General features: G+C 58.6%; 1 protein-coding gene across 1 annotated transcript in view; it reads right to left on the bottom strand.

The window, feature by feature from the left end:
* The window catches only part of SAMHD1 (SAM and HD domain containing deoxynucleoside triphosphate triphosphohydrolase 1), a 37,880-nt gene that overhangs the window by 9,414 nt on the left and 1,621 nt on the right, over positions 1–26,845 (bottom strand). Inside the window, exons 2-9 of the mRNA XM_029049548.1 lie at positions 20,620–20,686; positions 12,576–12,651; positions 9,309–9,469; positions 7,564–7,679; positions 7,178–7,248; positions 5,215–5,370; positions 4,759–4,880; positions 3,306–3,414 (exon numbers count right to left, since the gene is read on the bottom strand). Coding sequence (XP_028905381.1) covers positions 3,306–3,414; positions 4,759–4,880; positions 5,215–5,370; positions 7,178–7,248; positions 7,564–7,679; positions 9,309–9,469; positions 12,576–12,651; positions 20,620–20,686 — 878 coding nt within the window. The remainder of the gene's footprint in view (positions 1–3,305; positions 3,415–4,758; positions 4,881–5,214; positions 5,371–7,177; positions 7,249–7,563; positions 7,680–9,308; positions 9,470–12,575; positions 12,652–20,619; positions 20,687–26,845) is intronic.

The raw sequence follows: 26,845 nt of genomic DNA on the forward strand, positions 1-26,845 counted from the left end.
TGCGACCTTGGGTGAGTCACTTCGCTTCCCTGGGCCTCGGTTCCCTCATCTGCAAAATGGAGATTCGATCCCTGTTCTCCCTCCCGCTTAGACAGTGAGGACCTGTTGATCCCGTACCAACCTCAGCGCTTAGCAGAGGGACTGGCACAAAGCAAGCACTTGGCATCAATCAAACAGTCGTATTTATCGAGTGCCCACTGGGGGCCGAGCACTGTTCTAAACACAGAGTATTACGATCTATTACCGGCCAAGATGGAAGCTAAGCCCACAGTTCCCCGCCGATATCCTTTTTTAATGTTATTTCTTAAGCGCTTAACTTTGCGTCAAGCACTGTTCTACACCCCGGTCTTGATACAAATTCATCAGGCAGCGTACAGTCCCCGTTTCGCTCGGGGTTCACGGTCTAAGTAGGCAAGGGAGCGGGGTTCGAATCCCCATTTCGCAGTTGAGGAAGCTGAGGCCCAGAGAAGTGACGTGACGGTGTCCAACCTGATTAACCTGACTCTACCCCAGAGCTCGGCATATAGTAAATGCTTAACAAGTACTCTTTATAATAATAACACTAATAAAAATGATGGCATTTGTTAAGCGCTTACTGTGTGCCAAGCACTGCTCTAAGCGCTGGGGGGGATCCAAGGTCATCAGGTTGTCCCCCGTGGGGCTCCCGGTCTTTACCCCCATTTTCCAGATGAGGTCACTGAGGCCTGGAGAAGTCACACAGCTGATAAGTGGCGGGGCCGGGATTAGAACCCGTGACCTCTGACTCCCAAGCCCGGGCTCTTTCCACTGAGCCGCGCTGCTTCACTCTCTCTCGGTATATATGTATAAAATCTGCCTGCCTCGTCCACGCCAGGGGGAAGGAGAGTAATAATAATGAATATGGTATTCGTTAAGCACTTACTATGTGCTAAGCGCTGGGGTAGGGTCCCACATAGGGCTTACAGTCTCCATCCCCATTTGCCAGATGAGGGAACTGAGGCCCAGAGAAGGGAAGGGACTTCCCCAAGGTCACACAGCCGACAAGTGGCACAGCGGGGACTAGAACCCGGGACCTCCCGACCCCCGGGCCCGGGCTCTATCCACGATGTAGAGTCCTAGGGGTGTGTGCTGGCCCTGAGGCATCCAGTACACTGCCCGCCCGTCGCTCTCGGCGGCTCCGGCCTCCGTCCTTCCCCTGAGCAGCCACTGGGTGGCTTAGAGGCACAATAATGATAAGAATAAAATTAATAATTGGGGTATTTAAGTGCTTAGTATGTGCCAGGCACCGTACTGACCGCGGGGGTGGATACAAGCAAATCGGGTTGGACACTGGTCCCTGCCCCAGGTGGGGCTCACGGTCATCATTCCCACTTTCCAGATGAGGGAACCGAGGCCCACGGAGGTGAAGTGACTTGCCCAAGGTCACGCAGCGGTCAAGTGGCGGGGGCGGCATTAAGACCCCGATCCTTCCGACTCCCAGGCCCGTGCTCTTGTGATGTTCGGAGGAGCGGCACGGCCTGGCGGAAAGAACCCCGGCCCGTGAGTCGGAGGACCCCATTTAATAATAATAATAATGTTGGTATTTGTTAAGCGCTTACTATGTGCAGAGCACTGTTCTAAGCGCTGGGGTAAACACAGGGGAATCAGGTCGTCCCACGTGGGGCTCACAGTCTTAATCCCCATTTTACAGATGAGGGAACTGAGGCACAGAGAAGTTAAGTGACTCGCCCACAGTCACACAGCTGACAAGTGGCAGAGCTGGGATTTGAACTCATGAGCCCTGACTCCAAAGCCCGTGCTCTTTCCACTGCGCCACGCTGCTCCTCTGATCCCGGCTCCGCCACGGGCCTGCTGTGTGGCCTTGGGTAAGTCACTTCCCTTCTCCGGGTCTCAGTTACCTCATCTGGAAAATGGGGATTCAGTACCTGTTCTCCCTCCTACTGAGGATTTTGAATTTCATGTGGGACATTCACCTGATTACCTTGTATCTTCCCCAGGGCACAGAACTGCGCTGGATACATAATGATAATGTTGGTATCTGTTAAGCGCTTACTATGTGCAGGGCACCGTTCTAAGCGCTGGGGGAGATACAGGGTCATCGGGTCGTCCCCCGTGAGGCTCCCGGTCTTCATCCCCGTTTTCCGGATGAGGCCACTGAGGCCCAGAGAAGTGAAGTGTCTCGCCCACAGTCACGCAGCCGACGAGGGGCGGGGCCGCGATTCGAACCCATGACCTCTGACTCCCAAGCCCGGGCTCTTTCCACTGAGCCACGCAGCGCTCAACACATACCACAGTCGTTATTAGTATGATTACTATTGACAGTATTCTCATATTTGTAAAGTACAACGTGCCGAGGACCGCATTAAGTACCGGGGAAGGGTACGAGAGGAAACGGAGGCACTGAGAAGTGACTTCCCTAAGGTCACCCCCAGCAGGCAAGTGGCAGAGCTGAGATTAGAACCCAGGTCCCCGGCTCCTAGGCCCGCGTCCCTTCCCCTAGGCCTCTCTGCTTCGCCGGCAGCCCTGGACCCCAACGAATGCAAGGCTCCACCTTGGAGCTGATCAGTGGTATTTACTGAGCACTCACTATGTGCAGAGCACTGCTCTAAGCACTTGGGAGAGTTCAATACAACCGAATTAGCAGGCGCTTTCCCTGACCACGACGAGCTGACAGCCCAGTCTGCAGCAGAATTAAGATCATTTCTGGGAATCGAGAAAGGGATCGGCAGGAAATTCAGCCCGAACCGAAACAGAAACTCCGGAGTCTGTCACGTCACAACACTGAACCAGAGGGACGCGCGAGAGAGCGAAAGTCACAAACTAAGCGTGTCGATTTTCCCCTCTGGAAAGCGAGGGATTAAAAGAAAGCGCCAACGGCGAGGCGTCATCTCTTCCCTCCCTTGTCCAATTCCCTTTTTTTGAAATGGTATCCGTTAAGCGCTTACTGAGTTCCGGGTCCCGTACTAAGCTCCGCGTACACGGAGGCTAATCAAGCTGGACACAGTCCAAGTCCCGCCCGGGGCGCCCGGTCTCAATCCCCGTTTTACAGACGAGGTTAACTGCGGCCCCGAGAAGCGCGGTGACCCGCCCAAAGTCACGCAGCAGACGAGCGGAGGCGGCGGGATGGGAATCCGGGTCTTTCCGACTCCCAGGCCCGTGTTCCATCCATTAGGCCCTGCTGCTTCTCTCCCTTTCCTCGGTCAGCTCCTCTCCTTCCCAACGCCTAATCTGTACGGTGTCGTTACCGATTTGTACATTCCAAGCGCCGAGTACAGTGCTCTGAACACAGTAAGCGCTCAATAAATACTACTGAATGAACGCCTTACCTTGTCTCTGGTGCAGATACGCTTCTTCTTGTCGACCTCGCAGACTCGCGCAAACTTGATGAAGCGCTTATAGTCAAAGTTATTCTGGATTCCCAGGTGATGGCAGTCCCTGAAAGACGGTCCCGAGAAACCGAGTCATTCTGGATTCCACGGCGGCGCCGCTCCCTGCCGAGAATCCGAGTTAAGTCTGGATTCCGAGGGGGCGGCGGGAATATCCCTGCGGAGGGAGTCTAGAGAAACCGAGCCGTTCTAGAGGCTGAGGAGCTGGGGGGGGGGTCCCCGCGGAGAGATTCCACAGGAACCAAGCGATTCCGCGTTCCCGCGGAGAAACCCAGTTATTCCGGATTCCAAAGGGATGGAGGTCCCCGCAGAGGGAGGCTAGAGGAACCGAGTTGTTCTAGAGGCTGAGGAGATAGCGGATCCCTGCAGAGCGAGTCCAGAAAAGCCAAGTTATTCTGGATCCCAAGACGGGGTTGGTCCCTGCGGGAGGAGTCGAGGGGACACCACGTCGTCCTATTCGTTCACTCAATAGTGTTTATTGAGCGCTTACTAAGTGCACAGCACTGTACTAAGCGCTTGGAATGAACAAATCGGTAACAGGTAGAGACGGTCCCCGCCCTATGACGGGCTCAGGGTCTAATCGGGGGAGACGGACAGACAAGAACAATAGCGATAAACGGACCGGAGGGGATGAACATCTCATTAAGACAATAGCAAATAAATAGAATCAAGGCGACGTACATCTCATTAACAAAATAAATAGGGCAATGAAAATATATACAGTCGAGCGGACGAGTACGGCGCCGAGGGGGTGGGAAGGGAGAGGGGGAGGAGCAGAGGGAAAGCGGGGAGAAGAGGGTTTAGCTGCGGAGAGGTGAAGTGGGGGGTGGAGGGAGCAGAGGGAAAAGGGGAGCTCAGTCTGGGAAGGCTTCGTGGAGGAGGTGAGCTTTAAGTAGGGTTTCGAAGAGGGGAAGAGAATCGGTTCGGCGGAGGTGAGGAGGGAGGGCGTCCCGGGACCGCGGGAGGACGCGGCCCGGGGGTCGACGGCGGCCCGGGCGAGACCGAGGGACGGCGAGGAGGCGGGCGGCGGAGGAGCGGAGCGGTGCGGGGCGGGCGGTGGAAAGAGAGAAGGGAGGAGAGGTCGGAGGGGGCGAGGGGATGGACGGCCTCGAAGCCTAGAGTCCGAGGAGGGAGTGGATCCCGGCAGAGAGATTCCAGAGGAACAAAGTTATTCTGGATCTCAAGGGGTGGGGAGGGCGGTCTCTGCAGGGAGAATCCAGAGGAGCCAAGTTGTTTTGGATTCCCGGGGGTGGCCAGCCCCGCAGAAGAATCTCAGAGAGCCCGAGAGCTGGGGCCACACTCCAGAAGCGCCCGCCCGCCCCGCCACCTTTCAGCCGGGAGGCCACGGAAGAACCCGGGCGCCCCGCGCTCTCCCGACAACGCCGCTGGGTACCTGGCAAAGTAGTCCCACTTGTCCACGTCGATGCCGTTCCTTTTGTTGGCCACGATCTCGTAGAGGAAGCTCTTCTCTTCCGGTCGCCCTCGGTAGGGCCACGGAGAGAGGGCGGAGTCCTCCTGGTGGCCGTCGGCAAGTGACCGACGGAGCCGGTGGGCGGCCCCCCCCGCCCCCCCCCCCCCCCGATGGCTGCCCACCTCCCTCCACCCCGAGCCGCCCACCGGGAGGACGAACGGAGGGAGGAAGGGAGGGATGGGACGGAGGGAGGGACCGGGCGGATGGACGGACCGACGGAGGCCCCCTCCAAGCCCCCCGGCTAGGTCCCCGATGCGCTCGCGGAACCGGACGGACAAAGCCCGCCGCCGCCCCGGGCCCGCGATGCGCCGGGGTGCCCCGACCCACCAGGCGGTTGCCAAGGAGACCCCGCCCGCCCCGTGCCGTCCGGCGACTCACCGAAGCGTCCTCGGACAGGGTCTCGGTGGGTCCTCCGATCTGCTCTTTGATGAAATTCAGGTCCTCGGGCAGGACCAGACCGTAAGACTCCATGACCGCTTCCAGCTTGTTGGCGGAAACCAGGTGGTCGAACATTTCGATGGAGGCCATTTCGTGCTGAAAAATGGGGGGGGGGGTTGGTACCCTAAGGGAAGCGGCTCGGCCTGGTGGCTGGAGCCCGGGAATCAGAAGGACCCGGGTTTTAATCCCGGCTCTGCCGCTTGTCTGCTGGGTGACCTCGGGCCAGTCACTTCACTGGGCCTCAGTTCCCTCGGCTGTAAAATGGGGACGAAGACCGTGAGCCCCACGTAGGACAGGGACTGAGTCCAACCTGATGAACCTGTATCTACCCCGGCACTTGGAACGCTGCTTGACACGTAGTAAGCCCTTAACAAATACCATCATCATCAGTATCATTATCACCATCGTGATCATTATTATTATTGTTAATAGTAAACGCTACCAGATTCGGTCTCATACTGGACTGCCTCCTACTCGAGGCGAAGGAGGGTGGCCTAGTGGCTAGAGCCCAGGCCTGGGATGACTTCTCATCCCAGCTCTGCCGCTTGTCTGCTGGGTGACCTCGGGCGAGCCACCTCACTTTTCGGGGCCATCTATAAAATTGGGATTACGACCGTGAGCCCCGCTGTGGGATGTGGACTTGGTAGGGCGTTCAGTACAGTGGCCGGCACACAGGTATCTCTGAACGACTAGCCCCGTCTTTTTTGGTGACAGTTAATGAGGGACACTTCTCCACTTCTCTCCTTTTCCTTCTCCTCTTCCTCCTCTTCTTCTCCATCCTCCCCCCCCCCCTTTTCCTCCTCCTCTCGTTCGGGCTTCCGGCCGGGCTTGTCCACCTGCTCGGAGACCTTCCCGCTCAAGGCCTGCCCCCAGCTTCCCCCAAAATAATCACGATGCTGGCATCTGTTAAGCGCTTATTATGTGCCAAGCACCGTTTTAAGCGCTGGGGTAGATACGAGGTCATCAGGTTGTCCCATATAGGGCTCACAGTCTTCACCCCCATTTTACAGATGAGGTCGCTGAGGCCCAGAGAAGTGAAGTGACTTGCCCAAGGTCACACAGCAGACAGGCGGCGGAGCCGGGATTAGAACCCACGACCTCTGACTCCCAGGCCCGGGCTCTCTCCACTGAGCCAGGCTGCGTCTCTCCCCCAGCTCCAACTCCTCCAGAATAATCTTCCCTCAGTTCCAGTTTCCCCCAAATAACCCTCCCTCCAGCTCCAGCTCCCTCAAAATAACCCTCTCCCAGAAAAACCCACTCTTAGCTCCAGCTCCACCAAAATAACCCTCCTCCAGCTCTAGCTCCCCAAACATAGCCTTCCCTCAGCTCCAGCTCCCCCCAAATAACCCTCCTCCAGCTCCGGCTCCCCCCAAACAACCTCCCAGTTCCCGCTCCCCCCGAATGACCGCCCCAGCTCCGGCTCCCCGAGAAAAATCCTCACTCGGCTCCACCTGCCCCCCAAAATAAGCCTCCTCTAGCTCTAGCTCCCCCAGAAAAACCCGCCCTTAGCTCCAGCTCCCCCCGAATAACCTTCCCTCACCTCCAGCTCCCCCCAAATAACCCTCCTCCAGCTCCGGCTCCCCCCGAATAACCTACCCTCAGCTCCAGCTCCCCCCAAATAACCGTCCCAGCTCCGGTTCCCCGAGAAACACCCTCCCTCGGCTCCACCTGCCCCCAAAATAACCCTCCTCCAGCTCCGGCTCCCCAGAAAAACCCGCCCTTACCTCCGGCTCCCCCCGAATAACCTTCCCTCGGCTCCAGCTCCCCCAGAGTAACCGTCCCAGCTCCGCCTCCCCGAGAAAAACCCTCCCTCGGCTCCAGCTGCCCCCAAATAACTCTCCCCCAGCTGCGGCTCCCCTACGATGACCCTTCCTCCTGCCTGGGTAGCTGGGCCAGCACGTACCTTCCACTTTTTGTCTGGGCGGGCCTGGGGGATGAACCTTCCGTCGAACATGTGGGAAAAGGGCCCATGACCTAAGGAGAGACACGGAGGAGCCATCCTGAAAACGGCCAGAGTCGAGGAAGCAACGCGGCCCGACGGAGAGAGGCCGGGCCCGGGAGTCGGAGGACCGGGTTCTCATCCCATCCGTCCGCTCTGTGACCTCGGGCGAGTCACTTCGCTCCTCTGGGCCTCAGTTCCCTCATCCGTCAAACGGGGATGAAGACCGGGAGCCCCACGCGGGCCAACCTGATTAGTTGGGATCTGCCCCAGCGCCTAGTAGAGTCCCCGGCACCTAGCGAGCGCTTAAAGACCACAGTGACGGTGATTACCGGGGCGGGGGAGCTTACCCAGGTCGTGGCAGAGCCCGGCGATCTGAACGCAGAGCAGGTCCCTTTTGCTGATCTGCAGTTCCGGCTGCTTCTCTTGCAGGGCTCTGACCAGACACCCGGCCAGGTAGCCGACCCTGTCGGGAGAGGAGACCGGGTTCCCTCGGGGAATCCATCAGTGGGGTATACTGAGCGCCGCCCGGGCGCAGGGCGACGGACGAGATGCCGAGGGGAGTCCAACGTAACAGAGTCGGTGGGCACGGCCCTATCCCGGCTCCGCCGCCTGTCACCCGTGTGACTCCGGACAAGTCACTTCGCTTCTCGGTGCCTCAGTGACCTCATCTGCACAGAGTAGGCGCTCAATAAATACTACGGAATGAATGAAAATGAGGATGAACCTCACGTGGGACAACCTGATATTATCCCGTATCTCTCCCAGCGCTTATGACGGCTTCTCGCACATAGTAGGCGCTTAACAAATACCAACATTATTATTCTTCCTCTTCTTAGCCCCGCAATAATATGAGCGATAAATCCGTGGTAGGTAGTGAGCGCTCGCTGAGTGCAGAGCGATGGACTGAACGCCTAGGAGAGTACAATACGGAAGAGTTCTTAGGATGATCTCTGTGCTCAAGGAACTGAGGACGATGATGGTATCTGTTAAGCGCTTACCAGGCGCCGGGCACTGTTCTAAGCGCTGGATCGATAATCTAGCCATCAATCCGAGGTATTTATCGAGCCCTTCCTACGCGCGGAGCACTGGGCCAAATGCTTAGGGGAGTCCCGACAGAACAGAGTTGGTAGACACGATCCTTGCCCTTCAGAGGCTGGCAATCTCATCGCTCAATCTGTGGTACTTATTGGACGCTCCGTGCGAGCAGAGCACTGGACTGAACGCTTGGGAGAGGCCAAGAGGACAAGGGTTTAGGCCGGCGCTCTGAAAACAGTAAGCGCTCAGTAAATACGACTGACTGACTGAATGAAGCTTGTTGTGGGCAGGGGATGTGTCTGCTTATTGGTACGGTGTCCCCTCCCAAGCGCTTGGCACAGTGCTCTGCACACAGTAAGTGCTCAATAAATACGGCTGAATCCACGAATTAGAGAAGCAGCGTGGCTCTGTGGAAAGAACCCGGGCTTGCGAGTCAGAGGTCATGGGTTCAAATCCCCGTTCGGCCGCTTGCCAGCTGTGTGACTCTGGGCAAGTCACTTCACTTCTCCGTGCCTCGGTTCCCTCATCTGTCCAATGGGGAGGAAGACTGGGAGCCCCACGTGGGACAGCCCGTTCTCCTCATATCCCCCCCAGCGCTTACAACAGTGCTTTGCACGTAGTAAGCGCTTAACGAATGCCATCGTTATCATCATCAGAGCCCCGGCTCGGGAGTCGGAGGTCGCGGGGTCTAATCCCGGCTCTGCCACTTGTCTGCCGTGTGACCTTGGACAAGTCACTTCGCTTCTCCGTGCCTCGGTTCCCTCGGCTGTAAAATGGAGACTGCGACTGTGAGCCCCACAGGGGACCCCCCGACTACCTCGTATCTACCCCGGTGTTTAGAACGGTGCCTGGCACATAGTAAGCGCTGAAACACAGTGCTCTGCACACGGTAAGATTGCATACGACCGGATGAACAAACACCATAATTATTACTGTCGACAGAGTCGGAAGCCGCGTTCCCCGCCATCGACGCCCCGGGGGGTCCTCCCCGACGGAAGGAGCGGGGAGGCGGCTCGGTCCGGAGGCCCCCGGGAGGGCGGGAGGGGGCCGCCCTCACCCGAGGGAGTGTTCAAATCGGTTGTGGGAGGCTCCCGGGAAGACATAGTAGGTGCCCCCCAGCTGCTTGATGTAGCGGAGGCGCTGGAACTGGGGCGTGTCGATGATGCGGACGAGGAGGGGGTGGAGGTCGATGTGGCCGTGAATAGGATCGTTGAACACCTGCGGAAACAAGGTGGGCGGTCGTTCATCCGATCGGCTTCACCGAGCGCTTACTGTGCGCAGAGCACTGTCCTGGGCGCTTGGGAGAGGACAATACAACAGCAAAGAGACTTACTCCCTGCTCGCAACGAGCCGACGGCCCAGAGGGGCTCCCCCGGGGCCCTCCAACCCAGCCCCCTCGTAGCCCCGGACCCCCGGGATTTCCGGGGCCAATCAAGAGGGGTAAACGAACCCCCGCCGGCGCTTCACTTCTCCGGGCCTCGGTCACTTCGTGTGTAAAAGGGGAACGGAGAGCGGGAGCCCCACGCGGGAAAGGGACCGGGTCCAACCTGATTCATCTGTATCCACCTCGGTGTTTAGAATAGCGCCTGGCACATGATAAGCTCTTAACATATACTATCATTATTATTATTAATAATAATAATGTTTAAGGGGCGACCGTATAACGCCTTAAAGACAAAGGAGGTGCTTCCATCTCCCCCGTGACAAGCCCCCTGCTGTAAAAAGACCCCCCTCTTTGGCCTCACCCTTCGCGGTCGCACTGACACCTTAAGACCGTTTCAGTGTCGACTGCGTAATCCACCACGTAAATAAAATAATAAGCCTCCGAAAGACTTTCGGGTCCCCCTCGTAGGGTGGCACCTGGGGAGTTTCCAGTCCTTAACCCGTCCACCGGCAGCGGCACAAGAGAGAGTCGAGGGCGGAGAATCGAGTTTCCTGCGCGGAAGGAGGCCACGGTAGACGGCTTCCGGGCTTTTACCGGGAAAACTCCCTGGACCCACTACCGGAACGACTGCGGACGGACAGCGGGGCCTTCCGGGAGAGACGTGTCCGTGGTGCCGCCGTGGGTCGGAAACGACTCGACGGCGTAAGACGAAAGACTTAAAGGCCGGAGAGCAGGGACCCGTTGGCGCCGACGGGATCATGTGTACATATGTACAGGCGGTGGACTATTTATTAAGTGCTTACTACGTGTCAAGCATTACACTAAACACTGAGTAGCATCCAGATCCCTCCAAGGAGGGCCCTTGCCTCCTGTAAAGTTACGTTTGAGGGCAGGGATTGTGCCTTTCACCTTGATCGTATTCTCCTGAGTGTTTAATAGAGTGCTTCGTGCTTAGTAGAGTGCTTAGAGAAGCGGCGTGGCTCTGCGGAACGAGCACGGGCTTGGAAGACAGAGGTCACGGGTTCAAATCCCGGCTCTGCCACTTGTCAGCTGGGTGACTGCGGGCGAGTCACTTCACTTCTCTGTGCCTCAGTTCCCTCATCTGTAAAACGGGGATTAAAACTGTGAGCCCCACGAGGGACAACCTGATCACCCCGTATCTCCCCCAGCGCTTAGAACAGTGCTCTGCACATAGTAAGCGCTTAACAAATACCAACACTATTAGTAGTAGTAGTAGTAGGCACCCAATAAATATTATTCGTTGACTGATGATTGATTTGGAGCTCCGCCCACTCCTGGCAGGGCCCCTCACTAAATATTTGAGATTTTCCTGTTTCTGGCCTCGAGGTGGGGGAAGGGAGGCTTAGTTTTGGTGTTCAATTTAGTTATTATTATTATTATTATTATTATTATGGTATTTATTAAGCGCTTACTAGGTACCCAGCTCTCTTATAAGCTCTCGGGCAGATGCGAGGTAAGGAGGTTGGACACGGTCCCCGTCCCACAGTTCTGTTTCGTTCTGCCGTCCCTCTCCCCCGTTTAGACCGCGAGCCCGTCACTGGGCAGGGACGGTCTCTATCTGGTGCCCAACTGTCCCTTCCAAGCGCTCAGTCCAGTGCTCTGCACACAGGAAGCGCTCGATAAATACGACTGAATGAATAATCATTCATTCATTCCGATCATCAATCAGAGAAGCGGCGTGGCTCGGTGGAAAGAGCCCCGGCTTGGGAGTCAGAGGTCAGGGGTTCGAATCCCAGCTCTGCCACTCGTCAGCTGGGGGGCCGTGGGCGAGTCGCTTCACTTCTCTGGGCCTCAGTGACCTCATCTGGAAAATGGGGATTAACTGTGAGCCTCACGTGGGGCAACCTGACTCCCCCGTATCTGCCCCAGCGCTCAGAACAGTGCTCTGCACATCGGAAGCACTTAAATACCAACATTATTATTAATCAGGTCAGACACGGTCCCTGTCCCACAGTGGGACTCACAGTCTAAAATGGAGGGAGTAGGACTGAATGCCCGTTTTAAAGAGGAGGGAACTGAGGCGCAGAGAAGTGAAAGGACTTGCCCAAGGTCTCTCAGCGGGCAAGCGGCAGAGCCAGGGTGGGGACCCAGGTCCTCGGGCTGCCCCCCCCCCCGGGCTCTCTCCACGAGGCCGTGCTGCTTCCCTTCCTCAGGCCCCTTCCCCTCGCTGCTGAGCACCCTTCCTCAATCCCATCTCCCCCCGAACCTCCGACGTCCCCGGGTCTCTGCCGGACACTTCCGCTTAGTAACAACAATCACGATGGCATCTGTGAAGCGCTTAGCACTGTTCTAAGCGCTGAGGGGGATACAAGGAGATCGGGTTGTCCCACGTGGGGCTCCCAGGCTTCATCCCCATTTGTCAGATGAGGGAACTGAGGCACAGAGAAGAGAAGTGACTTGCCCAAAGTCACACGGCTGGCTCCACCACGACCTTCTGACTCTCAGGCCTATGGTGGACCAACACCACAGTTGCTCTCATTATTATTATTATTATTATTATTACTGATGAGCTTGTATCTATCTCAGCAGCTTAGTACAAATGCTTGGCACATAGTAAGTGCTTAACAAATGCCAAAAAAATAACATGAATAATAATAATGATGGCATTTGCTAAGCGCTTACTATGTGCAAAGCTTACCTGCCCGCAGTCACCCAGCTGACAAGCGGCGGAGCCGGGATTCGAACCCATGACCCCGGACTCCCAAGCCCGGGCTCTTTCCACTGAGCCACGCTGCTTCTCCGATAATAACTACTAAATAAAAACAACCCAAAGACCCAGTCTGTTTCTGGGTAATGATAATAATGATGATGTTAAGCGCTTACTATGTGCAAAGCCCTGTTCTAAGCGCTGGGGAGGATACAAGGCGATCAGGTTGTCCCACGTGGGGTACAGACACACACAAACGGGGCTCCACTTACCTTCATTCTGTCCACGGGGCTCGGCGGGGAGAGGCCTCGGATGCAGCTCAGCAGCTGCTGCTGCTCTTCCCAGGACCTGGGGAGCAGAAACCGTAGGTCAGTCAGTCGGTTGACAGTGTTTCGTAATAACAAAAATGACAATAGGGGCATTTGTTGAGCGCCCGCTACACGCCAAGCACTGTTCTCTGTCGGCTCTCTCGTTCACCCCACACATCCGATCCGTCCCCAAAACCTGCCGGTCTCACCTTTGGAATATCGCCGAGATCCGCCCTTTCCTCTCCACCCCAACGGCTATCTTACCGGTACGGGCTCTCGTGATACCCCGGCTGGATTATCGTGTCGGCCTCCTCTCCCATCTCCCTTCCTCCCGTCTCTCCCCGCTCCGGTCCATTCCTCGCTCCGCCGCCCGGCTCATCTTCCGGCAGAAACGGTCTGGGCCCGTCACCCCCCCCCCCTTAAAAACCTCCCGTGGTTGCCCATCGACCTCCGCGCCAAACAGAAACTCCTCGCTCTGGGTTTCGAGGCCGTCCGTCCCCTCGGCCCCTCCTACCTCTCCTCCCTGCTCTCTTTCCACCGCCCGCCCCGCACGCTCCGCTCCTCCGCCGCCCGCCTCCTCGCCGTCCCCCGTCCTCGCCCGTCCCGCCGTCGAGCCCCGGCCCGCGTCCTCCCGCCGTCCCGGAACGTCCTCCCTCCTCACCTCCGCCAGACTGATTCTCTTCCCCTCTTCGAAACCCTACTTTTAGAGCTCACCTCCTCCGGGAGGCCTTCCCAGACTGAGCTTCCCCTTTTCCCTCCGCTCCCCCTCTACCCTCCCTTCACCTCCCCTCAGCTAAGCCCTCTTTTCCCCCCTTCCCCTCTGCTCCTCCCCCTCTCCCTTCCCCTCCCCTCGGCGCCGTGCTCATCCGCTCGACCGTATATATTTTCATCACCCTCTTTATTTTGTTGATGAGATGTACGTCGCCTTGATTCTATTTATTGCTATTGTTTTAATGAGATGTTCATCCCCTTGATGCTATTTGCTGCTACTGTTCTCGTCTTTTTTTTCGTTTTTGTTTTTGACTGTCTCCCCCGATTAGACTGTAAGCCCGGCAATGGGCAGGGACCGTATCTGTTGCCGATTGATCCACTCCAATCGCTTAGTACAGTGCTCTGCGCATAGTAAGCGCTCAGTAAATGAACGAATGAATGCTCTAAGCTGACACCAGGTCATCGGGTTGGCCCACGGTCCTAATCCCCATTTTCCAGGCGAGGTCACCGAGGCCCCGAGAAGTGAAGCGACTTGCCCAGAGTCCCACGGCGGACAAGCGGCGGAGCCGGGATCAGAACCCACGACCGCCGACTCCCAAGCCCGGGGTCCTCCTACAGAGCCACGCCGCTTCTATTTATTGAGCGCTTCCCGTGTGCACGGAAGGGACCGGGCCCTCGGGAGAGTCCGATATCACAACAGATAGCGATATAAATACAGATATCGACAGTGATAGAAACGAAACGAGGGGGAGGGACGTAAGTGAGGCTGCGGGGTCGGGAGCGGGGGACGAATAAAGGGAGCTACTTGGGTGACGCACCCCATCGTCTCCATTTGCTTTGGAAACGATCGGCTCAGAGACTGCCGACCCCCCGATCCCAGGACCACCGGGCACCCGCCGGGAAACCTTGGGACCCCAGGCTCGGCGTCGCTCCCACGGTGGGAATATTCAGGATGATTCTACTAATAAATACTATTAATAATAATCGTGATATTTGTTAAGCACCTACTACGCGCCAGCAACTCTACTAACCAGCGGGGTAGACCACGAGCGCGCCACGGCTCCCGCATGGGGAATATTTTGGATGCTAATATTAGTCCCTGAGGTGTTTGCTAAGCACCATGCGCCGAGCGCTGGTCTAAGCGCCGGGGCAGATTCGAGCTAATCGGGCCGGACACAGTCCCCGTCCCCCACGGGGCTCCCGGTTTGAATCCCCATTTTGCAGACGAGGAAACTGAGACCCAGAAGAAGCCAAGTGACTCATCAAAGCCACACCAATAACAGTTGCTAAATGCTCACCTGTAAGGCTCTCTGTGTCGTTCGCTAAGTGCTTTTCTACGGGCCTGGCACCGTACTCAGCGCCGGGGTGGCTACTCGGGACGCGGTCCATGTCCCTCGAGCTACTGCGGCAGAAGGAGTTCACAGAGGAGGAGGTGACTGAGGCCCGGAGAAGCGACGCCTCCAGAATCACGCAGCAGATAAGTGGCGGAGGAGGATCGGAACCCAGGTCCAGGCCTGGGCGCGGCCCCGCCAGGCCACGCTGCTTCCCCGGGCGTTTATTTTGCGCCAGGCGCCGTCGGCAGCCCCGAGGGAGATACGGAAGACGCGGATCGGACTCGAGCCCTTCCCGCCGGGGGCTCGCCGTCTGAGAGGGGGCGGGCGCCGAAACCCCATTTTACAGGGGAGGACACCGAGGCTCCGGGAAGTCGGGAGGCCGGCCCAGGGAGCGGGGATCCCCCGGAAACGGCTTCGGGACGATTCCCAGAGCTCCACCTCCAGCCCTGCTCTCTCTCCTCCTCCGCCGGCTGGCGTTTCCTCCCGCCTTCCTCCTCTACTTGCGTGACCCCTCAGATTAAAATGTCCAAAACGGAGAATTCCTGATCTTCCTACCCAGATCCCGTCCTCCCCGGCCTTTCCCCGTCAGCGCAGACCGCAACGTCACTCACGCCCGTGACCTCGGCGTTGTCCTCGACTCGTCTCTAGCGTTCAACCCACCCCCGTCTGTCCCTTCCACCTTCGCGACGCGACGGGAGAGCCGCGGGCCGGGAAGCCGCGGGTCCCGGGTTCGACACGCCTTCCCTGGGGGCGAGTCACTTAAGCTCCCCCTGCCTCAGTTTCCTCCGCTGTAAACTGGGGGTCACAAATATAAATGGTGGTGTTTGTTAAGCGCTTACTACGGGCGGAGCACTGTCCTAAGCGCTTGGAACGGACAGTTCGGCAACGGATAGAGAGCAGGCCCGCCCAGTGACGGGCATCGCGGTCTAAACTGCGGGGAAGCGGCGTGGCTCGGTGGAAAGAGCCCGGGCTTGGGAGTCAGAGGTCACGGGTTCAAATCCCAGCTCTGCCGCCCGTCAGCTGGGGGGCCGCGGGCGAGTCGCTTCACTGCTCCGGGCCTCGGTTCCCTCATCTGTAAAATGGGGATGAAGATCGGGAGCCCCACGTGGGACGACCTGATCACCTTGGATCCTCCCCGGCGCTGAGAACGGTGCTCTGCCCGTGGCAAGCGCTTAACAAATGCCATCCTCATTAAACGACGGGCTGACAGCCTCGAAGAGTGGCCCAGGCACTGGGTCCGCAGGCTCCCGGGCCCGAGAAGCAGCATGACCGAATCGACGGAGCCCAGGCCGGGGAGCGGGGAGGACGCGGGTTCTAATCCCGGCCCCGCCACCTGGCTGCTGGGTGGCCTTGGCCACGCCGCTTCACTTCCCCGGGCCTCGGGTTCCCTCGTCTGGAAAAGGGGGATTGAGAAGCGGCGCGGCTCAGTGGAAAGAGCCCGAGCTTGGGAGTCGGGGGCCATGGGTTCGAATCCCAGCTCCGCCACTTGCCGGCTGTGTGACCGTGGGCGAGTCACTTCACTTCTCTGGGCCTAAGTTCCCTCATCTGTAAAAGGGGGATTAACCGTGAGCCTCACGTGGGACAACCAGATTACCCCGTATCTACCTCAGCGCTTAGAACAGCGCTCGGCACATAGTAAGCGCTCAACAGATACCAGCATTATTAGACTGGGAGCTCCCCACTTGGGGCAGGGACTCTGGCCAACCTCATTATCTAGAGGGGGAGCCGTACATTAAGAGGGATAAATAAGTAATTTATAATACGGGATTGAAAGATATGAACCTAAATGCTGTGGGGGCGGGGGCGGGGCAAAATCCCGGGTTTGGGAGCCGGAGGTGGCGAGTTCTAATCCCGGCTCCGCCACTTATCTGCTGTGTGACTTTGGGCAAGTCACGTCACTTCTCCGGGCCTCAGTTCCCTCATCTGTAAAACGGGGATGAAGACGGTGAGCCCCACGGGGGGCAACCCGATCGCCCTGTATCTCCCCCCAGCGCTCAGAACGGCGCTTGGCACAGAGTGAGCGCTTAACAAATACCATCATTATTAAATATCCAAAGGTCACAGATCCAAGCGCGTAGTCTGGGGTGGGAGGGAGGGCAGACATTAATGTAAGAAATCATGAATACTGTAGAATTTCTACATCTGCAGTAAACTTCCCCTGCTGAAATCAATCGATTGTATTTATTCGATCAATAGATGATATTGATTCGGGGCTCACTGCGTGCGGAGCACTGCACAACCCAACTGGGAGAGTCCAATACGGCAGGACTAGCAGACGGACGTCGATACCGCGGCTTAGTGGAAGGAGCCCGGGCTTGGGAGCCGGAGGGCATGGGTTCGAATCCCGACCCCGCCACTCGTCAGCGGCGTGACCTTGGGCAATCACGTGACTCCGGCGGGCCTCAGTGACCTCATCTGGAAAATGGGGATGAAGACCGCGAGCCCCACGTGGGACGACCTGAAGACCTCGGATCCCCCCGCCAGCGCTTAGAACGGTGCTCGGCACATAGTAGGACTCAACAGATGCCATTATTATTATTATTATAAACGGAGGAGAAAAGAAGAAGCGAGGGGGAGGGTGCCTGGAGCTTTCTGGCCGTTTGCAACCCCACACCCTTCCTGTGGGCCGGGAGAGAGCGCGAACACCCCCTCCTAAACGCCCACACCCCCCTCACGGCTCCTCTCTCCGTCTCTCCTCGGGACACTTTCGCAACGACTCTGCAGGCTCCGAGCCAGGCGGGGCTGGGCCGCTATTTATTGAGCGCTCGGGAGAGTCCAGTACGACGTGCGACGGACACGTTCCCTGCCCCCAACGAGCTTACAGTCTACAGGGGGGAGACGGACCTTAAAACAGTAATAATAATGTTGGCATTTGTTAAGCGCTCGCTATGTGCCGAGCACCGCTCTAAGCGCTGGGGGAGATACGGGGTCATCGGGTTGTCCCACCTGGGGCTCACGGTTAATCCCCATTTTACAGACGAGGTCACTGGGGCCCAGAGAAGCGAAGTGACTCGCCCGCAGTCCCTCAGCTGACGAGCGGCAGAGCCGGGAGTCGAACCCATGACCTCTGACTCCCAAGCCAGGCAGGGTGCTGGCCCTAAAGGAGTCTACGATCCAGTACAGTTAATAATAATAATAATTCTGGTATTTGACGAGTGCTTACTATGTGCCAAGCCCTGGGTAGATACAAGGCAATCAGGTGGTCCCACGTCGGGCTCACGGTCTTCACCCCCATTTTACAGATGAGGCGACTGAGGCCCAGAAAAGTCAAGTGACTTGCCCAGAGTCACACAGCCGACGAGCGGCGGAGCGGGGATTAGAAGCCACGGCTTTTGACTCCCAAGCCCGGGCTCGTTCTGCTAATAACAACGTTGGTATTTGGTGAGCGCTTACTACGTGCCGAGCACTGTTTTAAGCACCGGGGTGGATACGAGGTCATCAGGTTGACCCACATAGGGCTCACGGTCTTCATCCCCATTTTACAGATGAGGTCACTGAGGCACCGAGAATAATGATGATGATAATAATGCTTCTGGGCCTTTATTAAGCGCTTACTATGTGCTGAGCACTGTTCTAAGCCCTGGGGTGGATACAGGGTCATCAGGTCACCCCACGTGGGGCTCCCGGTCTTCATCCCCATTTTCCAGATGAGGTCACTGAGGCACCGAGAAGTGACTCGCCCAAGGTCACACAGCTGACAAGCGGCAGCGCCGCGATTAGAACCCACGACCTCTGACTCCCCAGCCCGGGATCTTTCCGCCGAGCCACCCTGCCTCCCCGGGGGGGGGCTTCTTTCATTCATTCACTCGTTGGTTCAACCGCATTTCCCCAACTCTTACTGCCGGACTGGGAGAGTCCAATAAGCTTACTCTCCCAGGAGCTCAGTACAGCGTTCCGCACCCAGAAAGAGTTCGATATGTTGTTTTTGTCCGTCCGTCTCCCCCGATCAGACCGCGAGCCCGTCGCTGGGCAGGGATCGTCTCTGTCGCCCAACTGTCCGTTCCAAGCGCTTAGGCCAGTGCTCTGCACCTAGTAAGCGCTCAATAAATACCCCTGAATGAATGAATGAGGAACGGGGCTCCGCACACAGCAAATGCACGGTAAACAGGGCTGATTGAGCCGCCCGCTTCCGGCGCTTCTGTACATTTTGCCCCAAAGGCGACGCGGGGGCGGTCTGGGGGGAGGCAGATAAAATCTTATCGGCGCAGAAAGGCCTTTTCATAAGCACGCACCGTCCCCATGGCAACTTAAACAAAGCAGAGTATTTATATATCATCAGAAACTTCCTTTTACGGTACCAACTTCCTCCTCTGCCCGGCGCTCACCCCGAACCCGCTCCTAGCCTCCCCTCCTCCTCTTTAATGTCTTCCTGGGTTGCCTAGGACACTGCCTCTGGGTGTTCTTCATTCAGTCAATCATATTTATTGAGCGCTTACGACGCGCAGAGGCTAAAGGCGTGGAACGGACAGTCGGGCAACGGATGGAGACCGGCCCAACACGGGTTCGCAGTCTAGAAGGGGGAGACGGACCGCAAGGCCAAACCAGTAGTCCGGCGTCCGGCTCGTCGTGATAAATAGAATCACAGATGCGTATCATGAACGAAATGGAGTGATAAATAAATCCGTGCAAATAGGCACAAGTGAGGTGGGGAGGGGAAGGGGGAATGGGGAGCGGAGGGAAAGGGAGGGCTCGGCCCGGGAAGGCCTCCCGGAGGAGGGGAGCTCTCGGGAGCGGGCTCGGAAGGGGGGAAGAGAGGGAGCTTGGCGGAGGAGAGGAGGGACGGCGGGGGGACGCGGGGCCGGGGGTCGACGGCGGGACGGGCGAGACCGAGGGACGGCGAGGAGGCGGGCGGCGGAGGAGCGGAGCGTGCGGGCCGGAGGAGGAGAGGAGGGAGGGGAGGTGGGAAGGGGTCGGGGGACGGACGGCTTGGAAGCCAAGAGTGAGGAGCTTCTGTTAATAATAATAATAATAATAATACTACTACTACTACTAATAACGGTGGTATTCGTTAAGTGCTTACTATGCGCAGAGCACCGTTCTAAGCGCGGGGGGGAGATACAGGGTCATCAGGTTGTCCCACCTGAGGCTCACGGTTAATCCCCATTTGACAGACGAGGTCACTGAGGCCCAGAGGAGTGAAGTGACTCCCCCACGGTCCCACAGCTGACGAGGGGCAGAGCCGGGATTCGAACCCGTGACCTCTGGCTCCCAAGGCCGGGCTCTTGCCGCTCGAGCCAGGCTGCTTCCCTGTTCCGTGCGAAGGTCGCCAGGCAACCGCTGAAGGTTTCTGAGGAGGCGAGTGACACGCCCACAGCCCTTCTGTTCTCTACAGCCCTCCCTCCTCCACCCCCTCTTCCCTTACTCTCTTCTTTCTTCCCCTCCTCCTCCTCCTCCTCCATTTACTGAGAGCTTCTTAACCTTCTCACCGTCCCTCGATCTCTCGCCCACGTCTTCTCTCTGGCCTGAAACGTCCTCGCTCCTCAAACCCGACAGACCGATGACTCTTTCCGCCCTCAAAGCCTTATTAAAAGCCCATCTCCTCCCAGGGGCCTTCCCCGCCCGCGCCCTCCTTTCCTCTTCTCCCGCTCCCTTCTGCGTCGCCCCGGCTCGCTCCTTCTCTTCATCCCTCCTCCCGGTCCCACACGGCTCGGGTCCATCTCCGTCCCATTTCTACGAACGTCGCCCTTCCCCTGCGGGCCGTCGGTTCGCCGCGGGCGGGGCAAGTGCTCGTCTATTATTGGATTATGCCCTCTCAAGCGCTCAGGAGAGCGCCGCACGCACTGAGTGCTCAACGCAATTGAATTACCCGGTACCGAGCGCTCGGGAGAGGCCGCTGCAAGAGTCGGTGGCCACATTCGCCGCCCACGACATCCTTCCTTCTCGCCCTCCTCCTCCCTCTAGCTCGACCAAACGTCTTCTCACGCGTTCATCTGGCTAGAGCGCGACGCCAATGCCAGCTTTACCTTACTCCGAGTCTTTCGAGACCAGCTCTTTCAAGGCCAGGTAACTTTGCGCCCGTGATTTGATTTTCTTTAAAAATAAAAAAAGAGAAAAGTACACATGTAAAAACTGCATTTGAAACTGCACACGTTTCAAAGTACACATGTAAAAACCGCAGAGCCAATCGATTAGAACTCGGCATCCGGTCTTTCGGGGGGTGGGTTGCCGGGGGGAGGGGGAAATCGAGGCACTCTCGGCCCCCACAGCACGTAGGTCCCATCCTTATTTTAATTCCCCTCTCCTTGGGGGGGCCCCGCCCACCGACTCCGTCGGGTCGGACTCTCGCAAGCGCTTAGCGGAGGGAGCGTTCGATACATTCTTCAGATTTATTTCCTAGACCGTCAGCTCCTCGAGGGCAGGGAACGAGCCCACCGCCTCTGCTGGATCGGACTCTCCCACACGCCCCGTCCACCGTGTGCTAAGCGCTCAATAAATCCCCCTGGATCGACAGAGGTTGTGAGCCCCTAGAGGGACAGGGTCCGGGTGCGATTCCTCCCGTCTACTCTTTCCCCACGCTCAGTACAACGCTCCGCTCTCAGTAGGTGCTTCATAAATACCATGACTCTCAACCAATCGATCGGTGGTACTCAGAGAGCGCCTACCGTGTGCACGGTGCTCGGGAGAGTCCAATGTAACAGCTGGTAGGCAAATTCCCCGCCCACGACAACGTCTGCCGGTCTCACCTTTCCAGTATCGCCAAGATCCGCCCTTTCCTCTCCATCCAAACGGCTTTCTTACCGGTACGGGCTCTCGTGATACCCCGGCTGGATTATCGTGTCGGCCTCCTCTCCGACCTCCCTTCCTCCCGTCTCTCCCCGCTCCGGTCCATTCCTCGCTCCGCCGCCCGGCTCATCTTCCCGCAGAAAGGCTCTGGGCCTGTCACTCCCCTCCTTAAAAGCCTCCCGTGGTTGCCCATCGACCTCCGCGCCAAACAGAAACTCCTCGCTCTGGGCTTCGAGGCCGGCCGGCCCCTCGCCCCCTCCTACCTCTCTCTCCTCCCTCCTCTCTTTCCACCGCCCGCCCCGCACGCTCCGCTCCTCCGCCGCCCGCCTCCTCGCCGTCCCCCGTCCCGCCGTCGAACCCCGGCGCGCGTCCTCCCGCCGTCCCGCGACGCCCTCCCTCCTCACCTCCGCCAAACTCGCTCTCTTCCCCTCTTCGAAGCCCTGCTGAGAGCTCACCTCCTCCGGGAGGCCTTCCCACACTGAGCTTCCCTTTTCCCTCCGCTCCTTCTGCTCCCTCTCCCTCCCCGCCCCCCCCAGCTAAGCCCCCTTTCCCTCTGCTCCTCCCCCTCTCCCTTCCCCTCCCCTCAGCACTGTGTTCATTTGTCTATATTTTTATTACCCTATTTATTTTGTTAATGAGGTGTCCATCCCCTTGATTCTATTTATTGCGATTAAGTTGCCTTGTTTTTGTCCATCCTTCTCTCCCGATTAGACCGTGAGCCCGTCCATGGGCAGGGAGTGTCTCTATCTGTTGCCAAACTGTCCACTCCAAGCGCTACGTACAGCGCTCTGCACATAGTAAGCGCTCAACAAATACTACTGAATGAATGAACGAACTTAATAATAATAATAGCATTTGTTAAGCGCTGACTTGGTGCCCAGTACTCTTCTACGCGCTGGGGTCTTCATCCCCATTTTACAGATGAGGGAACTGAGGCCCAGAGGAGTGCAGCGACTTGGCCAAAGTCACACAGCCTGACAAATCGGGGGGCCCCGCGACCCCTGACTCCCAAACCGGGGCTCTTTCCACTAAGCCACTCTTTCACTAAAGGGAATGGGTCTACCCACGCTGTTACACTGTCCTCTCCCAGGCGCTTAATTCATTCAAATTGTATTTACTGAGCGCTTACCGGGTGCGGAGGGAGACGGCGATAAGAAACCAATCCAACAGACCGCATTCCCTGTCCTCGGGGACTTTACAGTCTAGAGGCTTTGACACAGTGCTCTGCATAAAGGAAGTGCTCAGTAAATACCCATCGATCGTTCGAGGCTTGGCGGCGTTCTCCCTTCCCCGCATCAAGCAAGCGAGCGAGCAGAATAGTAACGATGACGTCTGTCAAACGCCTACTCTGGGCCAAGCACCGTTCTAAGCGCTGCGGAGGACGCAAGGCGATCAGGCGGTCCCACGTGGGGCTCCCAGTCTTCATCCCCGTTTTACAGAGGAGGAAACTGAGGCCCAGAGAAGCGAGGTTGGTACCTGTTAAGCGCTTACTACGTGCAGAGCACCGTTCTAAGCGCTGGGGGAGACGCAGGGGAATCGGGTCGTCCCACGTGGGGCTCACGGTCTTCATCCCCATTTTCCAGATGAGGTCACTGAGGCCCAGAGAGGTGAAGCGACTCGCCCACGGTCCCACGGCTGACGAGGGGCAGAGCCGGGATTCGGACTCGTGACCTCTGACTCCGAAGCCCGGGCTCTTTCCACACTGAGCCACGCTGCTTCGCTGCTTGTGAAGTGACTTGCACAAAGTCACACGGCTGACAAGGGGCGGAGCCGGCATTCGAACCCGGGACCTCCGACGCCCCGGCCCGGGCTCTTTCCACTGAGCCACCCTGCTTCTGGAGAAGCACCGGCGGTTGAAGCGGTGGAATGATCCTCACCGGCTAGGCGGGAGGCCCGGCCAGTGCGGCTTTCTTTTCCCCCTCTGGACCCCCAGCTCGATGTGGACGGGGAATGTTCCTCTTTACTGTTCCCTTGTCCTCTCCCAAGCGTCTAGTACAGTACTCTGCAGACACTGGGCGCTCGAAAAGAATGATGTTGGTATCTGTTAAGCGCTTACTATGTACAGAGCACTGTTCTAAGCACTGGGGGAGATGAATGGTCCTATGTGAGGCTCACAGTCTTCATCCCCATTTTACATATACATACATTTACATACGGAGAAGCAGCGTGGCCCAGTGGAAGGAGCACGGGCTTTGGAGTCGGAGGTCACGGGTTCGAATCCCGGCTCTGCCACTCGTCAGCCGGGTGACCGTGGGCGAGTCGCTTCACTTCTCTGGGCCTCAGTGACCTCATCTGTCAAATGGGGATGAAGACGGTGAGCCCCACGTGGGACGACCCGATTCCCCTGCGTCTCCCCCAGCGCTTAGAACGGTGCTCTGCACATAGTAAGCGCGTAATACCAACATTATTATTATTATTATTTACCTATGAGGTCACTGAGGCACCGAGAAGTGAAGTGACTCGCCCACAGTCACCCAGCTGACGAGGGGCAGAGCCGGGATTCGAACCCATGACCGCCGACTCCCAAGCTCGGGCCCTGGCCACTGAGCCGCGCTGCTTTTCCTCCCCCTCCTTTCTTCTTTATTTATTCTTCTTCCTCCTCCTCCTCGTTCCCCGCCCGCCCCCCCCCCCGCCCCCCAAACTGCAGTTTTTGACCCGAATCAATAAATACGAACGACACAAGTGCGACGAGCAGACGCCAGGCCGACTCGACTAGAACCCGGGTCTCCGGGCTCCCGGAGCCGGGCTCTTCCGGCCCCCGCGAGCTTCCGATCCCCCACCCGGGACCCCCAACCTCTCGCCGGAGACCCCGAAGGGCCGCCCCAGGCGTTAACGGACACGGTTTCTAGCCCGTCGGCCCGTCGTCGGGCGGGGATCGTCTCTCTCCGGTGCCCAGCTGTACTTTCCAAGCCCTGGGCGCAGCGCCGCGCACGCGGTAAGCGCTCGAGAAATACCCCCGAACGCATGCGCAGGAGGGGCCGGGGGGGGGGGGGTTACCCCGAAGGACTTCAGCCTCCCGGAACTATCTGCGAGACCGAGCTCGGCTCGACGGGGCGTTATCGGAAGCCACAGGATGTCTGAGGCGACCCGAAATTCCCCGCTGTTGACCGGCGATTGTGCAGAACGTTTTTTTCAAGGGTCCAAAACGGCAGTTGCGGGGGACGGCGAGGAGGAGGAGGAAGAAAAGGCTCGGCTCCCGCTTTCTTATCTGCGAGGCCTCCTTCTCCTCCAGCCGGTCCCTGAGGAGGGAGAGGAGGGCATCCCGAGGGGGGAGGTTGGCACCGAAGCGCCCGGGACGGGACGGGGAACGTCTCCCGGGGTCGGAGGGGGCTCCGGGCCGGGGAAGGCCGGGCCGGGTGGGCGGTCGGGCGATCCGCCAGGGTGGCTGGGAGAGGGCCCACCCCTCGCACCCGCGCTGTCCTTTCCCGAGCGCTCGGTACGGTGCCCTGCCCAGACGAGGCGCTCAACACAACAACCGTGACGACAGCGAGGGCATCCGTTCAGCGCGCGGCTCGGTGGGAAGAGGCCGGGTTGGGGAGTCGGAGGTCGTGGGTTCTAAGCCCGGCTCCGCCGCGCCTCCGCTCCGTGACTTCTTGGGCGCCTCTCTGGGCCTCGGTTCCCTCGTCTGGAAGACGGGGATGAAGACCGTGACCCCCACGCGGGACGACCCGGTGACCCCGTATCTCCCCCGGCGCTTAGGAGGGTGCTCGGCACATAGGAGGCGCTTCACAAGTACCGACGTTCTTACGCGCCGAGCACTCGTCGACCGCCTAGCGCCCGCACTTTCACTCCTGCGCCGTACCCACCGTGGATCGTATCTACTGAGCGCTTACTGTGGGCAGAGCACTGGCCCCGGCGGTTGGGAGAGGACAACAGAACGCTTTCCCTGCCCTCGAGGGAAGCAGCGTGGCTCAGGGGAAAGAGCCTGGGCTTCGGAGTCAGAGTTCACGGGTTCGACTCCCGGCTCCGCCGCTCGTCAGCTGTGTGACCGTGGGGGCGTCACTTCGCTCCTCCGGGCCTCATTTACCTCATCTGGAAAACGGGGATGAACCGGGAGCCCCGCGTGGGACGGCCCGATGACCCCGGATCTCCCCCGGCGCTTAGAACGGTGCTCTGCACGTAGTCGGCGCTTAACGGATACCGACATTATTATTATTATCATTAGTCTAGAAGTAGGGGAGAGACCGCCGTGAGCAGCCCCGCCGTGTGATCTTCTGCCGGGGCCTCGCTCTCGCCGTCCCGGGCCCGTGGCGGGCAGGGGCGGGGGGGGGGTTGGTGGGGTGGGCCCCCGGCCAAGTTCGGTGCGGTTCCCCACACGGCCCCGGGGCCCTGAGCACCCAGCACAGGAAGAGCTCCCTGCCAAGGGGGAAACCCGAGGAGGAAGTGGCGGCGGTCTCCTCGCCTCTCCGTCCAGCCCCGGCCCGGAGGGCCTTAAGCTGCGGCTCCCTGGAATCCGGAGCTCTGAGGGGCCCTTGGCCCCCTGAACGCCGACTTCTAGGACCCCCAAAATCCTGCAGTCCCCGAACCTCAAGCTCTAGGAGCCCCTGAAACCCTGGAGTCTCTGAACGCAGTGTTCTAGGAGCCCCCGAAACCCGGAACTCAGGGTTCTAGGACCCCCCGGATCCTGGGTGGAGTCCCCGAACCTCAAGCTCTAAGGAGCCCCTGAAAGCCTGGAGCCCCTGAACCGAGAGTTCTGTGAGCCCCAAAACCCTGAAGTCCCTGAACCTCAAGCTGTAGGAGCCCCTGAAACCTTGGAGTCCCTGAACCTAGAGTTCTAGGACCCCCAAAATCCTGGAGTCCCTGAATCTCAAGCTCTAAGAGCCCCTGAAACCTTGGAGTCCCTGAACCTAGAGTGCTAGGACCCCCCCCCGAAATCCTGGAGTCGCTGAACCTCAAGCTCTAAGAGCCCCTGAAACTCTGAACCTAGAGTTCTAGGACCCCCAAAATCCTGGAGTCCCTGAACCTCAAGCTCTAGGAGCCCCTGAAAGCCTGGAGCCCCTGAACCGAGAGTTCTGTGAGCCCCAAAACCCTGAAGTCCCTGAACCTCAAGCTCTAGGAGCCTCTGAAACCCTGGACCCCCGAACCTAGAGTTCCAGGACCCCCAAAATCCTGCAGTCCCTGAAGCCCGAGCTCTAGGAGCCCCAGAAACCCCTGAGCCGGGAGCTCCAAGAGCCCCGTGACCCCACCCAGACGGCTCCCTTTAGCCCTGAGCTTCCCGTTTGCGGGTGGGGAGGGGGCGGGGGGGGGTGGGGGGGTCGGTCGAAGGACGGGACTTGGCCGCCCACCCCCTCGCCCTCCCCGCGGGCCTCCTGCCTTTCCCCTCACCCCCGGCTCCGTACCCCCTCCTCGGACCCCTCCCCTTCATCCCCCTCTGCACAGGCCGACCCCCTCCCCTCAACCTTCCCCTTCGCTCCTCTCCCCCTCCCATCTCCTTCTGCCCCCCCGGCCCCCCTCCGTCTTCCCCTT

This window comes from Ornithorhynchus anatinus, chromosome 21 (genome assembly GCF_004115215.2).
Source record: "Ornithorhynchus anatinus isolate Pmale09 chromosome 21, mOrnAna1.pri.v4, whole genome shotgun sequence".
Classification (NCBI taxonomy): Eukaryota; Metazoa; Chordata; class Mammalia; order Monotremata; family Ornithorhynchidae; genus Ornithorhynchus; species Ornithorhynchus anatinus.